The sequence below is a fragment of the Neoarius graeffei genome, chromosome 9, assembly GCF_027579695.1.
Source record: "Neoarius graeffei isolate fNeoGra1 chromosome 9, fNeoGra1.pri, whole genome shotgun sequence".
Taxonomy (NCBI): Eukaryota; Metazoa; Chordata; class Actinopteri; order Siluriformes; family Ariidae; genus Neoarius; species Neoarius graeffei.
The window spans coordinates 89,576,563-89,590,913 of NC_083577.1; the positions used below are offsets into that span (position 1 = coordinate 89,576,563).

The 14,351-nt window shown below is 47.6% G+C and overlaps 1 protein-coding gene across 1 annotated transcript in view; it reads left to right on the plus strand.

The window, feature by feature from the left end:
• wnt6b (wingless-type MMTV integration site family, member 6b) overlaps nucleotides 1-14,351 on the plus strand; it is a 48,187-nt gene that overhangs the window by 19,955 nt on the left and 13,881 nt on the right. Inside the window, exon 2 of the mRNA XM_060930437.1 lies at nucleotides 1,696-1,916. Within this exon, the coding sequence (XP_060786420.1) occupies nucleotides 1,696-1,916 (221 nt within the window). The remainder of the gene's footprint in view (nucleotides 1-1,695; nucleotides 1,917-14,351) is intronic.

A 14,351-nucleotide genomic window follows, 5' to 3' on the forward strand; every position in this document is an offset into this window, starting at 1 on the left:
ATCCAACGCTAGTAATAAAATGATTTCTCTCTTGCATGTCCTGAGTAACACTCTCACGCAGTAGACTCGTTTCCCTCTTTGTGTGTGTGTTAGATGCTCTCATGAGGTAACACAAGAGAGTACAACCTTGCCAGGAGTCATGTACAGCAAGCAGGGTCGTGAGAGCGCCATGGAGTAAGATGCTGTGTTTTAAACGAAACATTTGGCCAATCAGATGGGACGCATCGGCAGCGAGCCTGCTATCTCCAACATCGTATGTCTTATTCGGACCACCTGGCCTGAGCACTCAGCTTGACTTTTAAAAATAAACTCAGCGTGGCGGATAAACGCTATTACTCTGAGAGATTAGGCCTGACAGGAGTGGAGCGAGAGCAATGAGGTGTCCTTTCACAGCACAGACAGTTGCCTAATGATAAAGTACATTAACAATAAAAAAGATTTTCAGCTGAAACTAAAAGCTCACTTTTTCATTACGTTACAAATAGACGCCCATTTCCTGAAGAGGAAACACTGTGTGCTTAAAGACTTAAGAGTGACAGAGGAATGAAAAAAGAATAACAACAGTATATGTAACATGTGTTTTATGTCTAGAGCATGAATAGGAACGGTACATTCCGATTGGCTAAGAGCTGTGACAGAGGCAAATGAGTCAGAATCAGCTGCTGATGGTTTCAGGTGGAGAGTAAACACAGTAATGGAATCTAATAGCAAATATTTTATTTGGCTAACCAAAAAAAAAAAAGATTTTTAACTGAATTTTTAATGTCTGAAATTTCAGTGCATCAATTTCACCTGTTCACAGCTCAGTTTATCTCAGCACTGTTTATATGGTGCAGAGATTTTATGAAAGAAATATTTAATAGCAGAGCTCCATACTTAAGAAAATCTGAAAACCCATCGAGGTGATGTTTCATGGACACACAGGGATCCCAGCCGTGTCCGTTGTCTGGCCCCGCCCCTCACGATTCTGATTGGCTGTTTGATTTTGGCGGGAACTAGAAGCGCGAGCGTGCCTACAGAACTTATTTTTGTCTCCAGATAATTTAATATTTATGTTTTTTTTCCACCGAGAGCAACTCAAACAGCGCAACAAAATAATCATTTTTACAAATTTTAATACAAACTGTAAAAAGATGTCAGAACAAGTTCACCAAGGAGAGAAAGATGAAGTGAAACCCGGGAAGAGAAAGAGTTTTGACAGAGGAAGAAAAGGCAAGAAGTGGTGAAAGAGCGAGAGAAAGGCGAATAAATCTTTCATAAGAAAAGCGACAAGCTGAAAGAGAAAGAAAACGGGTAAAAAAATGAATGAATAGAAATGATGAGTTGTAGGAATTTAATTCTAAATAGTGATGTTGATTTTGAAATCACTGCGAAATCCTTGGGGATCTGACACGTTGACCTGAATCCACTCAGTGTTTCATGAATCGTCTCTCTTTTGTTTTCAAAACATTTTGCTATAAATCCCTAAAGCACACTGTAGTTTATAGGAATAAAAAGAATAATGTACATGTGAGTTTGGAGAAATTTATCTTCTTGTGATAAAATTGAAATTGAAACACATCAAAGTCCATCATCTGTTGCATGTTTGTTTTCATTTGAATGGAAGCTCCGCTATTAGGTAGGACCTCATTTTATATTATTCAATTAAAATGTGTATCAGAGTTTGGGAAATTTGTGTGTGTGTGTGTGTTGCAGGGCAGTAGGCAGTCCCCTGGTCATGGACCCTAACAGTATCTGCAGAAAGACGAAGCGTTTGGGAAGTAAGCAGGCCGATCTTTGTCAGAACCATCCGGAAATTGTGACAGAAGTTGTGAAAGGAGCGAAGCTCGGAGTGAGAGAGTGTCAGTACCAGTTCCGCTTCCGACGCTGGAACTGCACCAGCCACAACAAGTACTTTGGAAAAATCCTACAACAGGGTGAGTGTGTGTGTGTGAGAGAGAGAGAGTAAAAACATAAGATGTAGAAAAAGCAGAAAGACAGTAGGAAGGGGAGAGAGTAAAATGTAAGGTGCTATGTGATGGTGTGTGATGAGAGTGTGTTGGTGTGTGATGAGAATGAGGTGCTGTGTGATGGTGTGTGATGAAAGTGTGTTGGTGTTTCATGGTATGTGATGAGAGTGTGGTGCTGTGTGGTGCTGTTTGATGGAGTGTTATGGTGTGTGAAAATCTCATCTCATCTCATTATCTCTAGCCGCTTTATCCTGTTCTACAGGGTCGCAGGCAAGCTGGAGCCTATCCCAGCTGACTACGGGTGAAAGGCGGGGTACACCCTGGACAAGCCACCAGGTCATCACAGGGCTGACACATAGACACAGACAACCATTCACACTCACATTCACACCTACGGTCAATTTAGAGTCACCAGTTAACCTAACCTGCATGTCTTTGGACTATGGGGGAAACCGGAGCACCCGGAGGAAACCCACGCGGACACGGGGAGAACATGCAAACTCCGCACAGAAAGGCCCTCGCCGGCCATGGGGCTCGAACCCGGACCTTCTTGCTGTGAGGCGACAGCGCTAACCACTACACCACCGTGCCACCCTATAATAATACACTTTATTTATAAGCGCCTTTCAAGACACTCAAGGACACTGTACAATGAATAAAAAACAAATACATAAAATCAACATACAAAGAAACAATGGAGAGTGTAATAGAAGTTAAAGTGAGTAAGCAATCTTAAACAGGTGAGTTGTGAGTTTAGACTTGAAGATGGAGAGAGAGTCAGAGTTGCGGATGTTGAGGAGGCAGAGAGTTCCAGAGGTGGGGAGCAGAGTGGCTGAAAGCTCTGCTCCCCATGGTGCTGAGGCGGGCAGAGGGGACAGTGAGGTGGATGGAAGAGGAGGAACGAAGGGAATGGGCTGGAGTGACAATGTGAAGGTCAGACAAATATGAAGGGGCGAGGTTATGGATGGCCTTGAAGGTATACAGGAGGAGTTTGAATTCTATGTGTTACTTGAGCAGAAGCCAATGAAGTTGCTGGATGATGGGGGTGATGTGGTGATAAGAGGGGGTTTTAGTGATGATACGGGCAGCAAAGTTCTGGACCAGTTGGAGTTTATGGAGGGACTTTTGAGCAAGGCCGAAAAGAAGAGCGTTGCAGTGTCAATCCAGGAGGTCACAAGGCTGTGAACAAGGTTGGAGGCAGTATGGGGGGTAAGAGAGGGGCAAAGTCAATTAATATTATGTAAATGGAAGTAAGCAGAGCAGGTAATGTTATTGATAAGGGATTGGAAAGATAATATGCTATCGAGGATGACACCCAGGCTCTTAACCTGAGGAGAGGGGGAAACTAAGACATTGTCAATGGTGAGGGAAATGGTGTCGGTGTTAGACGGTATGGATTTGGTGCCGATAAGGAGTTCAGTTTTATTGCTGTTTAATTGTGTTGTGCTGTTTAGGAAGTTTGAGGTGAACCAGGATTTTATTTCAGATATGCAGGAGGTGAGGGAGGAAGAAGGGAGACAGGAGTCCGGTTTGCAGGATGAGTGGAGCTGAGTGTCATCCACAAAGCAGTAAAAATGAATGTTGCATTTGCGGAAAATGTGGCCAAGGGGAAGGAGGTAGGTGATAAAGAGAAGGGACCCCAGGACAGAACCCTGGGGCACACCTGAAGTGACAGGAGAGGGGTCAGATTTGAAAGTTTTAAGCTGTATGAACTGAGTGCAGCCTAAGGGATGAGATGATGAGAGTATGATGGTGTTTGAGGGTGTGCATTGGTATGTGATGAGATTAAGGTGCTGTGTGATGATGTGTGATGAGAGTGTGGTGCTGTGTGATGGGAGTTTGGTGCCGAGTGATGGAGTGAGATGGGAGTGTGATGGTGTGTGATGAGAGTGTGGTGCCGTGTGATGGTGTGTGATGAGAGTGTGTTGGTATGTGGTGGTATGTGATGGGAGTGTGATGAGAGTGTGGTGGTATGTGATGGGAGTTTGGTGCCGAGTGATGGAGTGAGATGGGAGTGTGATGGAAGTGTGTTGGTGTGTGATGAGAGTGTGGTGGTGTGTGATGAAGTTTGGTGCTGAATGATGGTGTCTGATGGGAGTGTGTTGCTGTGTGATGGTGTGTGAAGCTGTGTGATGGTGTTTGATGGGAGTGTGATGGTGTGTGATAGAAGTATGGTGCTATGTGATGGTGTGTGATGAGAGTGTGGTGCTGTGAGTTGGAGTGTGAAGCTGTGTGATGGTGTATGATGGGAGTGTTGTGCTGTGTGATGGTGTGATGAGAGTGTGTTGGAGTGTGATGGTGCGTGATGAAGTTTGGTGCTGTGTGATGGTGTGTGATGAGAGTGTGGTGCTGTGAGTTGGAGTGTGAAGCTGTGTGATGGTGTGTGATGGGATTGTGGTGCTGTGTGATGGTGTGTGATGGAAGTCAGGTTCTATGTGATGGTGTGTGATGGGAGTGTTGTGCTTTGTGATGGTGTGTGGTGCTGCGTGATGGTTTGTGATGGGAATCCGGTGCTGTGTTATGAGAGTGTGATGGTGTGTGATGAAGTTTGGTGCTGCGTGATGGTGTCTGATGGGAGTGTGTTGCTGTGTGATGAGAGTGTGGTGCTGTGTGATGGTGTGTGAAGCTGTGTGATGGTGTGTGATGGAAGTGTGGTGCTGTGTGATGGTGTGCGATGAGTGTGTGTTGGAGTGTGATGGCGCATGATGAGAGTGTGGTGTTCTGTGGTGCTGTATGATGGTGAGTGATGGGAATGTGGTGCTTTGTTATGAGAGTGTGATGAAATTTGGTGTTGCATGATGGTGTCTGATGAGAGTGTGTTCCTGTGTGATGGTGTGCGATGAGAGTGTGGTGCTGTGAGTTGGTGTGTTAAGCTGCGTAATGGTGTGTGATGGTGTGTGATGGGAGTGTGGTGCTGTGTGCTGGTGTGTGATGGAAGTGTGTTTCTATGTGCCTGGTGATTCTTTCTGTGGAGGACATTGAAGATATCTACCTATTCGGAACCATGATTACAGGACTTTTGCTGATTGGATTAGGCATTGCCCTGGTATATCGAGGAAATCAGACAACGGTGACAGCTGTTCAAAGCCCCACAAAGCTGCCCGATATGATTGGAGTGGTGGGCAAAACTGTTGGCACTCAGACTGTGGACATTCAGAACTTGACCCACAATATGGTTGTTATCTCGGAGCAGCTTTCAGCCTTGCAAGGAATACGTTTTTCAGAGACCAATTTGAATTTGAATAGAATGGACGGAATGGACAGATATGGACGAGCGGTGTGGACGTGCAAAGACTGCGTCTGGAAAGACCAAACAATTTATACTGTATCTTATCGACATTCGGCTCCCTGAGACAGCACCGGCCTCGGTTCAAGCCGTTGCTGAGGCAACATTTCCCCCTGAAGGTCACTGCCGGGAGACACTCTCGCATTCCTCGCATTCCTACTCTAACTTTCCGCGGTCACCATTTTTACCCCCAGTGTGACAAGCGGGTGCATGACCAGCGCCTTCATGGCTGCAGGAGCGGATGGCTGCTTGCTTGCGCTGGATTGGTACTGTTTCATGGTGTGTGATGGGAGTGTAATTGTGTGTGATGGTGTGTGATGAGAGTGTGGTGCTGTGTGATGATAGGGTGATGCTGTGTGATGATGTGTGATGAGAGTGTTGTGCTGTGTGATGGTAGGGTGGTACTTCATGATGTTGTGCGATGCAGTGTGTCTGTATGTGATGGAGCGTGCTGCTGTGTGATGGTGTGTGATGAGAGTGGAGGGCAGTGTGATGGTCTGTGATTGGAGTGTGGTGGTCTGTGATGGTGTGTGATGGGAGAGTGGTGCTCTGTGATGGTGAGTGATGGGAGTGTGGTGCTGTGTGATGGTAGAGTTGTGCTGTGTGATGGTGTGTGATGAGAGTGTGGTGCTGTGTGATGGAATGTGGTGTTATGTGATGGAGTGTGGTCCTGTGTGATTGGAGTGTGATGGTGTGTGAAGGAGTGTGGTCCTGTGTGATGGGAGTGTGATGGTGTGTGATGGAATGTGGTGCTGTGTGATGATAGTCTGGTGCTGTATGATGGTTTTTGATGAGAGTGTGTTGCTGTGTGATGGAGTGTGGTGCTGCGTGATTGTGTGTGATGAAGTGTGGTGCTGTGTTATGATAGGGTGGTGCTGTGTGATGGTGTGTGATGAGAGTGTGGTGCTGTGTGATGGAATGTGGTGTTATGTGATGGTGTGTGATGGAGTATGGTGCAGTGTGATGGTGTGCAATAGGAGTGTGGTTCTCTGTGATGGTGTTTGATGGGAGTGTAGTGATGTGCGATGGAGTGTGAGGGTTGTGTGATGGGAGTGTGGTTCTCTGTGATGGGGTGTGATGAGTGTGTGTGATAGTGTGTGATGGAGTGTATGATTGTGTGTGATCCTGTGTGATGGTGTGTGTGATGGAGTGTTGTGTGATGAGAGTGTGATGGAATTTGGTGCTGTGTGATGGAAGTGTGATGGTGTGTGATGGAGTGTAGTGCTCTTTGATGATAGTCTGGTGCTGTATGATGGTGTTTGATGAGAGAGTGTTGCTGTGTAATGGAGTGTGGTGCCGTATGAGGGTGTGTGATGAAGTGTTGCTGTGTGATTGTGTGTGATGGACTGTGGTGCTGTGTGATGGTGTGTCATGAGAGTGTGCTGCAGTGTGATGGTGTGTGATTGGAGTGTGGTGCTGTGTGATGGAGTGTGAGGGTTGTGTGATGGTGTGTGATGAGCGTTTGGTGCTGTGTGAGGATGAGTGATGAGAGTTTGGTGCTGGGTGATGATGTGTGATGAGAGTTTGGTGCTGTGTGATGATGTGTGATGAGAATGTGTGATTGTGTGTGATGGAGTGTGGGCCTGTGTGATGGTGTGTGATGATGGCATGTGATGGAGTGTTGTGTGATGGGAGTGTGATGGAGTTTGGTGCTGTTTGATGGTGTGTGATGGGAGTGTGTTGCTGTGTTATGGAGTTTGGTGCTGTGTGATGGTGTGTGATGGAGTGGTGCTGTGTGATGGTATGTGATGGAGTGTGGTGCTGTGTGATGATAGGGTGGTGCTGTGTGATGGTGTGTGATGAGAGTGTTGTGCTGTGTGATGGTAGGGTGGTACTTCATGATGGTGTGTGATGCTGTGTTTTTGTGTGTGATGGAGAGTGGTGCTGTGTGATGGTGTGTGATGAGAGTGTGGGGCAGTGTGATGGTGTGTCATTGGAGTGTGATGGTCTGTGATGCTGTGTGATGGGAGAGTGGTGCTCTGTGATGGTGGGTGATGGGAGTATAGTGCTGCGTGATGACATGTGAGGGTTGTGTGATGGTGTGTGATGAGACTGTGGTGCTGTGTGATGGTAGAGTTGTGTTATGTGATGATGTGTGATGGAGTGTGGTCCTGTGTGATGGGAGTGTGATGGTGTGTGATGGAGTGTGGTGCTGTGTGATGGTTTTTGATGAGAGTGTGGTGCTTTGTGATGGTGTGTGATAGAGTGTGGTGCTGTGTGATGATAGTCTGGTGCGGTGTGATGGTTTTTGATGAGAGTGTGGTGCTGTGTGATGGAGTGTGGTGCTGTGTGATTGTGTGTGATGGAGTGTGGTGCTGTGTGATTGTGTGTGATGAGAGTGTGGTGCTGTGTGATGGAATGTGGTGTTATGTGATCGTGTGTGATGGAGTGTGGTCCTGTGTGATGGAGTGTGGTGCTGTGTGATGGAAGTGTGATGGTGTGTGATGGATTGTGGTGCTGTGTGATGATTGTCTGGTGCTGTATGATGATGTTTTATGAGAGTGTGATGGAGTGGTGCTGTGTGATGGTGTGTGATGGAGTGTGGTGTTGTGTGATGGTGTGTCATGAGAGTGTGCTGCAGTGTGATGGTGTGTGGTTCTCTGTGATGGTATGTGATGGGAGTGTGGTGCTGTGTGATGGAGTGTGAAGGTTGTGTGATGGTATGAGGGGAGTGTGGTTCTCTGTGATATTGTATGATGGAGTGTGGTGCTGTGTGATGATGTGTGATGAGAGTTTGGTGCTGTGTGATGATGTGTGATTAGAATGTGTGATGGCGTGTGATTGTGTGTGGTCCTGTGTGATGGTGTGTGATGATGGTGTATGATGGAGTGTTGTGTAATGGGAGTGTGATGGTGTGTGATGGAGAGCGGTGCTGTGTGATGGTGTGTGATGAGAGTGTGGTGCTGTGTGATGGAATGTGGTGTTATGTGATGGTGTGTGATGGAGTATGGTGCAGTGTGATGGTGTGCAATAGGAGTATGGTTCTCTGTGATGGTGTTTGATGGGAGTGTAGTGATGTGCGATGGAGTGTGAGGGTTGTGTGATGGGAGTGTGGTTCTCTGTGATGGGGTGTGATGAGTGTGTGTGATAGTGTGTGATGGAGTGTATGATTGTGTGTGATCCTGTGTGATGGTGTGTGTGATCGAGTGTTGTGTGATGGCAGTGTGATGGAGTTTGGTGCTGTGTGATGGAAGTGTGATGGTGTGTGATGGAGTGTGGTGCTCTTTGATGATAGTCTGGTTCTGTATGATGGTGTTTGATGAGAGAGTGTTGCTGTGTAATGGAGTGTGGTGCCGTATGAGGGTGTGTGATGAAGTGTTGCTGTGTGATTGTGTGTGATGGACTGTGGTGCTGTGTGATGGAGTGTGAGGGTTGTGTAATGGTGTGAGGGGAGTGTGGTTCTCTGTGATGTTGTATGATGGAGTGTGGTGCTGTGTGATGATGTGTGATGAGCGTTTGGTGCTGTGTGAGGATGAGTGATGAGAGTTTGGTGCTGGGTGATGATGTGTGATGGAGTGTGGGCCTGTGTGATGGTGTGTGATGATGGCGTGTGATGGAGTGTTGTGTGATGGGAGTGTGATGGAGTTTGGTGCTGTTTGATGGTGTGTGATGGGAGTGTGTTGCTGTGTGATGGAGTTTGGTGCTGTGTGATGGTGTGTGATGGAGTGCGGTGCTGTGTGATGATAGGGTGGTGCTGTGTGATAGTGTGTGATGAGAGTGTTGTGCTGTGTGATGGTAGGGTGGTACTTCATGATGGTGTGTGATGCTGTGTTTTTGTGTGTGATGGAGTGTGGTGCTGTGTGATGGTGTGTGATGAGAGTGTGGGGCAGTGTGATGGTGTGTGATTGGAGTGTGGTGGTCTGTGATGCTGTGTGATGGGAGAGTGGTGCTCTGTGATGGTGGGTGATGGGAGTATAGTGCTGCGTGATGGCATGTGAGGGTTGTGTGATGGTGTGTGATGAGACTGTGGTGCTGTGTGATGGTAGAGTTGTGTTATGTGATGGTGTGTGATGGAGTGTGGTCCTGTGTTATGGGAGTGTGATGGTGTGTGATAGAGTGTGGTGCTGTGTGATGATAGTCTGGTGCTGTGTGATGGTTTTTGATGAGAGTGTGGTGCTGTGTGATGGAGTATGTTGCTGTGTGATTGTGTGTGATGGAGTGTGGTGCTGTGTGATTGTGTGTGATGAGAGTGTGGTGCTGTGTGATGGAATGTGGTGTTATGTGATTGTGTGTGATGGAGTGTGGTCCTGTGTGATGGGAGTGTGGTGCTGTGTGATGGGAGTGTGATGGTGCGTGATGGATTGTGGTGATGCGTGATGATTGTCTGGTGCTGTATGATAGTGTTTTATGAGAGTGTGTTGCTGTGTGATGGTGTGTGATGGAGTGTGTAGCTTTGTGATTGTGTGTGATGGAGTGTGGTGCTGTGTGATGATGTGTGATGAGAGTTTGGTGCTGTGTGATGATGTGTGATGAGAATGTGTGATGGTATGTGATTGTGTGTGGGCCTGTGTGATGGTGTGTGATGATGGTGTATGATGGAGTGTTGTGTGATGGGAGTGTGATGGTGCATGATGGAGTGTGGTGTTGCGTGATGGTGTGTGATGGGAGTGTGATGGTGTGTGATGGAGAGTGGTGCTGTGTGATGATAGGTTGGTGCTGTGTGATGGTGTGTGCTGAGAGCGTGGTGCTGTGTGATGCTAGGGCGGTACTGGATGATGTTGTGTGAAGCAGTGTGAAGGGTGTGATGGAGTATGGTGCTGTGTGATGGTGTGTGATGGATTGTGATTTTAGGTTGGTGCTGTGTGATGTTTTGTGATGAGAATATGGTAATGGGTGATGTTGTGTGATGGGAGTGTGGTGCGCTGTGATGGTTTGTGATGAGAGTGTGGTGCTGTGTGATGGTAGAGTGGTGCTGTGTCATGAGAGCATGGTGCAGTGTAATGGTGTGTGATGGGAGTGTGGTGTTCTGTGATGGTGTGTGTTGGGAGTTTGGTACTCTGTGATTGTGTGTGATGGTATGGGATGGGAGTGTGGTCCTGTGCAATGGTGTGTGATGCAGCGTGGTGCTGTGTGATGGTGTGTGGCTATGTGTGGTCCTGTGTGATGATGTGTGATGATGGTATGTGATGGAGTGTGATGAGAGTGTATGATGGTGTGTGACTGTGTGTGGTCCTGTGTGATGGTTTGTGATGATGGTGTGTGATGTAGTGTTGTGTGATTGGAGTTTGATGGTGTGTGACAGAGTGTGGAGCTCTGTGATGGTGTGGGATGGGAGTGTGGTCCTGTGTAATGGTGTGTGATGGAGTGTGGTGCTGTGTGATGGAGCGTGGTGCTGTGTGATGGTGTGTGATGGAGCGTGGTGCTGTGTGATGGAGCGTGGTGCTGTGTGATGGTGTGTGATGGAGCGTGGTGCTGTGTGATGGTGTGTGATGGAGTGTGGTGTTGTGTGATGGTGTGTAATGAGAGTGTGTGATGGTGTGTGATGAGAATGTGGTGCTGTGTGAATAGAGAGTGGTGGTGTGTGATGAGAGTGTGTGATGAGAGTGTGTGATCATGTGTGATGAGAATGTGGTGCTGTGTGATTAAAGAGTGGTGGTGTGTGATGAGAGTGTGTGATGGAGAGTTGTGTGATGAGAGTGTGATGGTGTGTGATGCTGTGTGGTTCTGCTTGATGGTGTGTGATTGGACTGTGGTGCTGTGTGATGGGAGTATTATAGTGTGTGATGGAGTGTGGTGCTGCGTGATGGAGTGTGAGGGTTGTGTGTTGGGGTGTGATTGGAGTGTGTTGCTGTGTGATGGGAGTGTCTTGCTGTGTGATGGTGCGTGATGAGAGTTTATTGGTGTGTGATGAGTGTGTTCCTGGGTGATGGTGTGTGATGGGAGTGTGGTGCTGTGTGATGGTGTGTGACAAGAGTGTGTTGTGTGTGATGGTGTGTGATGAGAATGTCTTGGTGTGTGATGATGTGCGATGAGAGTGTGGTGCTGTGTGATGGTGTGTCATGGGATTGCGTTGTTCTGTGGTGGTGTGTGATGAGAGTGTGTTGGTGTGTGATGAGAGTGTGGTGCTGTGTAATGGGAGTGAGGTGCTGTGTGATGTGTGATGGGAGTATGGTGCACTCTGATGGTGTGTGATGAGAGTGTGTTGCTGTGTGATGGGAGTGTCTTGCTGTATGATGGGGTGTTATGGGAGTGTCTTGCTGTGTGATGGTGTGTGATGAGAGTATATTGCTGTTTGATGGTGTGTGATGGGAGTGTGGTGCTTTTTGATGGTGTTTGATGAGAGTGTGTAGCTGTTTGATGGAGTGTTATGGGAGTGTCTTGCTGTGTGATGGTGTCTGATGAGAGTGTGTTGCTGTTTGATGCTGTGTGATGAGAGCATGTTGGTGTGTGATGGTGTGCGATGAGAGTGTGGTGCAGTGTAATGGTGTGTGATGAGAGTGTGATGCTGTGTGTTGAGAGTTTGGTTATGTGTGATGGAGTGTGATGGGAGTGAGGTGCTGTGTGATGTGTGATGGGAGTATGATGCACTCTGATGGTGTGTGATGAGAGTGTGTTGCTGTGTGATGGGAGTGTCTTGCTGTATGATGGGGTGTTATGGGAGTGTCTTGGTGTGTGATGGCGTGCAATGAGAGTGTGGTGTGTTGTGATGAGAGTGTGTTGCTGTGTGATGAGAGTGTGCTCCTGTGTGATGGTGTTTGATGAGAGTGTGTTGGTGTGTGATGGTGTTTGATGAGAGTGTGGTGCTGTGTGCTGGTGTTTGATGAGAGTGTGTTGGTATGTGATGGTGTGCGATGAGAGTGTGGTGCTGTGTGATGGCGTTTGATGAAAGTGTGTTGGTGTGTGATGAGAGTGTGTTGGTGTGTGATGGTGTTTGATGAGAGTGTGTTGGTGTGTGATGGTGTTTGATGAGAGTGTGGTGCTGTGTGATGGTGTTTGATGAGAGTGTGTTGGTGTGTGATGGTGTGCGATGCTGTGTGATGAGAGTGTGGTGCAGTGTGATGAGAGTGTGTTGGTGTATGATGGTGTTTGATGAGAGTGTGTTGGTGTGTGATGGTGTTTGATGAGAGTGTGTTGGTGTGTGATGGTGTTTGATGAGAGTGTGTTGGTGTGTGATGGTGTTTGATGAGAGTGTGGTGCTGTGTGATGGTGTTTGATGAGAGTGTGTTGGTGTGTGATGGTGTTTGATGAGAGTGTGTTGGTGTGTGATGGTGTTTGATGAGAGTTTGGTGCTGTGTGATGGTGTTTGATGAGAGTGTGTTGGTGTGTGATGGTGTGTGATGAGATTGTGGTGCTGTGTGATGGTGTTTGATGAGAATGTGTTGGTGTGTGATGGTGTGCGATGAGTGTGTGGTGCTGTGTGATGAGAGTGTGGTGCCGTGTGATGAGAGTGTGGTCCTGTGTGATGGTGTTTGATGAGAGTGTGGTGCTGTGTGATGGTTTTTGATGAGAGTGTGTTGGTGTGTGATGGTGTTTGATGAGAGTGTGTTGGTGTGTGATGGTGTTTGATGAGAGTGTGTTGGTGTGTGATGGTGTGTGATGAGATTGTGGTGCTGTGTGATGGTGTTTGATGGGAGTGTGTTGGTGTGTGATGGTGTGCGATGAGAGTGTGATGCCGAGTGATGAGAGTGTGGTGCTCTGTGATGAGAGTGTGGTGCCATGTGATGAGAGTGTGGTGCTGTGTGATGGTGTTTGATGAGAGTGTGGTCCTGTGTGATGGTGTGCGATGAGAATGTAGTGCTGTGTGATGGTGTGCGATGAGAGTGTGGTGCTGTGTGATGAGAGTGTGGTCCTGTGTGATGGTGTTTGATTAGAGTATGTTAGTGTGTGATGAGAATGTAGTGCTGTGTGATGGTGTGCGATGAGACTGTGGTGCTGTGTGATGAGAGTGTGGTCCTGTGTGATGGTGTTTGATGAGAGTGTGGTGCTGTGTGATGGTGTTTGATGAGAGTATGTTGGTGTGTGATGGTGTGTGATGAGAGTGTGGTGCTCTGTGATGAGACTGTGGTGCTGTGTGATGAGAGTGTGGTCCTGTGTGATGGTGTTTGATGAGAGTGTGGTGCTGTGTGATGGTGTTTGACAAGAGTGTGGTGCTGTGTGATGAGAGTGTTGTCCTGTGTGATGGTGTTTGATGAGGGTGTGGTGCTGTGTGATGGTGTTTGATGAGAGTGTGGTGCTGTGTGATGTTGTTTGATGAGAGTGTGATGGTGTTTGCTGGGAGTGTGGTGCTGTGTGATGAGAGTGTGATCCTGTGTGATGGTGTTTGATGAGAGTATGTTGGTGTGTGATGGTGTGTGATGAGAGTGTGGTGCTCTGTGATGAGACTGTGGTGCTGTGTGATGAGAGTCTGGTCCTGTGTGATGGTGTTTGATGCGAGTGTGGTGCTGTGTGATGGTGTTTGATGAGAGTGTGATGGTTTGTGATGGTGTTTGATGAGGGTGTGGTGCTGTGTGATGAGACTGTGGTGCTGTGTGATGAGAGTCTGGTCCTGTGTGATGGTGTTTGATGAGAGTGTGGTGCTGTGTGATGGTGTTTGATGAGAGTGTGATGGTGTTTGCTGGGAGTGTGGTGCTGTGTGATGGTGTTTGATGAAAGTGTGTTGTGCGTGATGGTGTTTGATGAGAGTGTGTTGGTGTGTGATGGTGTTTGATGAGAGTGTGGTGCTGTGTGATGGTGTGTGATGAGAATGTGGTGCTGTGTGATGGTGTTTGAGGAGAGTGTGGTGCTGTGTGATGAGAGTGTGGTGCAGTGTGATGAGAGTGTGGTCCTGTGTGATGGTGTTTGATGAGAGTGTGTTGGAGTGTGATGGTGTTTGATGAGAGTGTGTTGGTGTGTGATGGTGCTTGATGAGAGTGTGTTGGTGTGTGATGGTGCTTGATGAGTGTTTGGTGCAGTGTAATGGTGTGTGATGAGAGTGTGGTGCAGTGTAATGGTGTGTGATGAGAGTGTGATGCTGTGTGTTGAGAGTTTGGTTATGTGTGATGGAGTGTGATGGGAGTGAGGTGCTGTGTGATGTGTGATGGGAGTATGATGCACTCTGATGGTGTGTGATGGGAGTGTCTTGCTGTTTGATGGGGTGTTATGGGAGTGTCTTGGTGTGTGATGGCGTGCAATGAGAG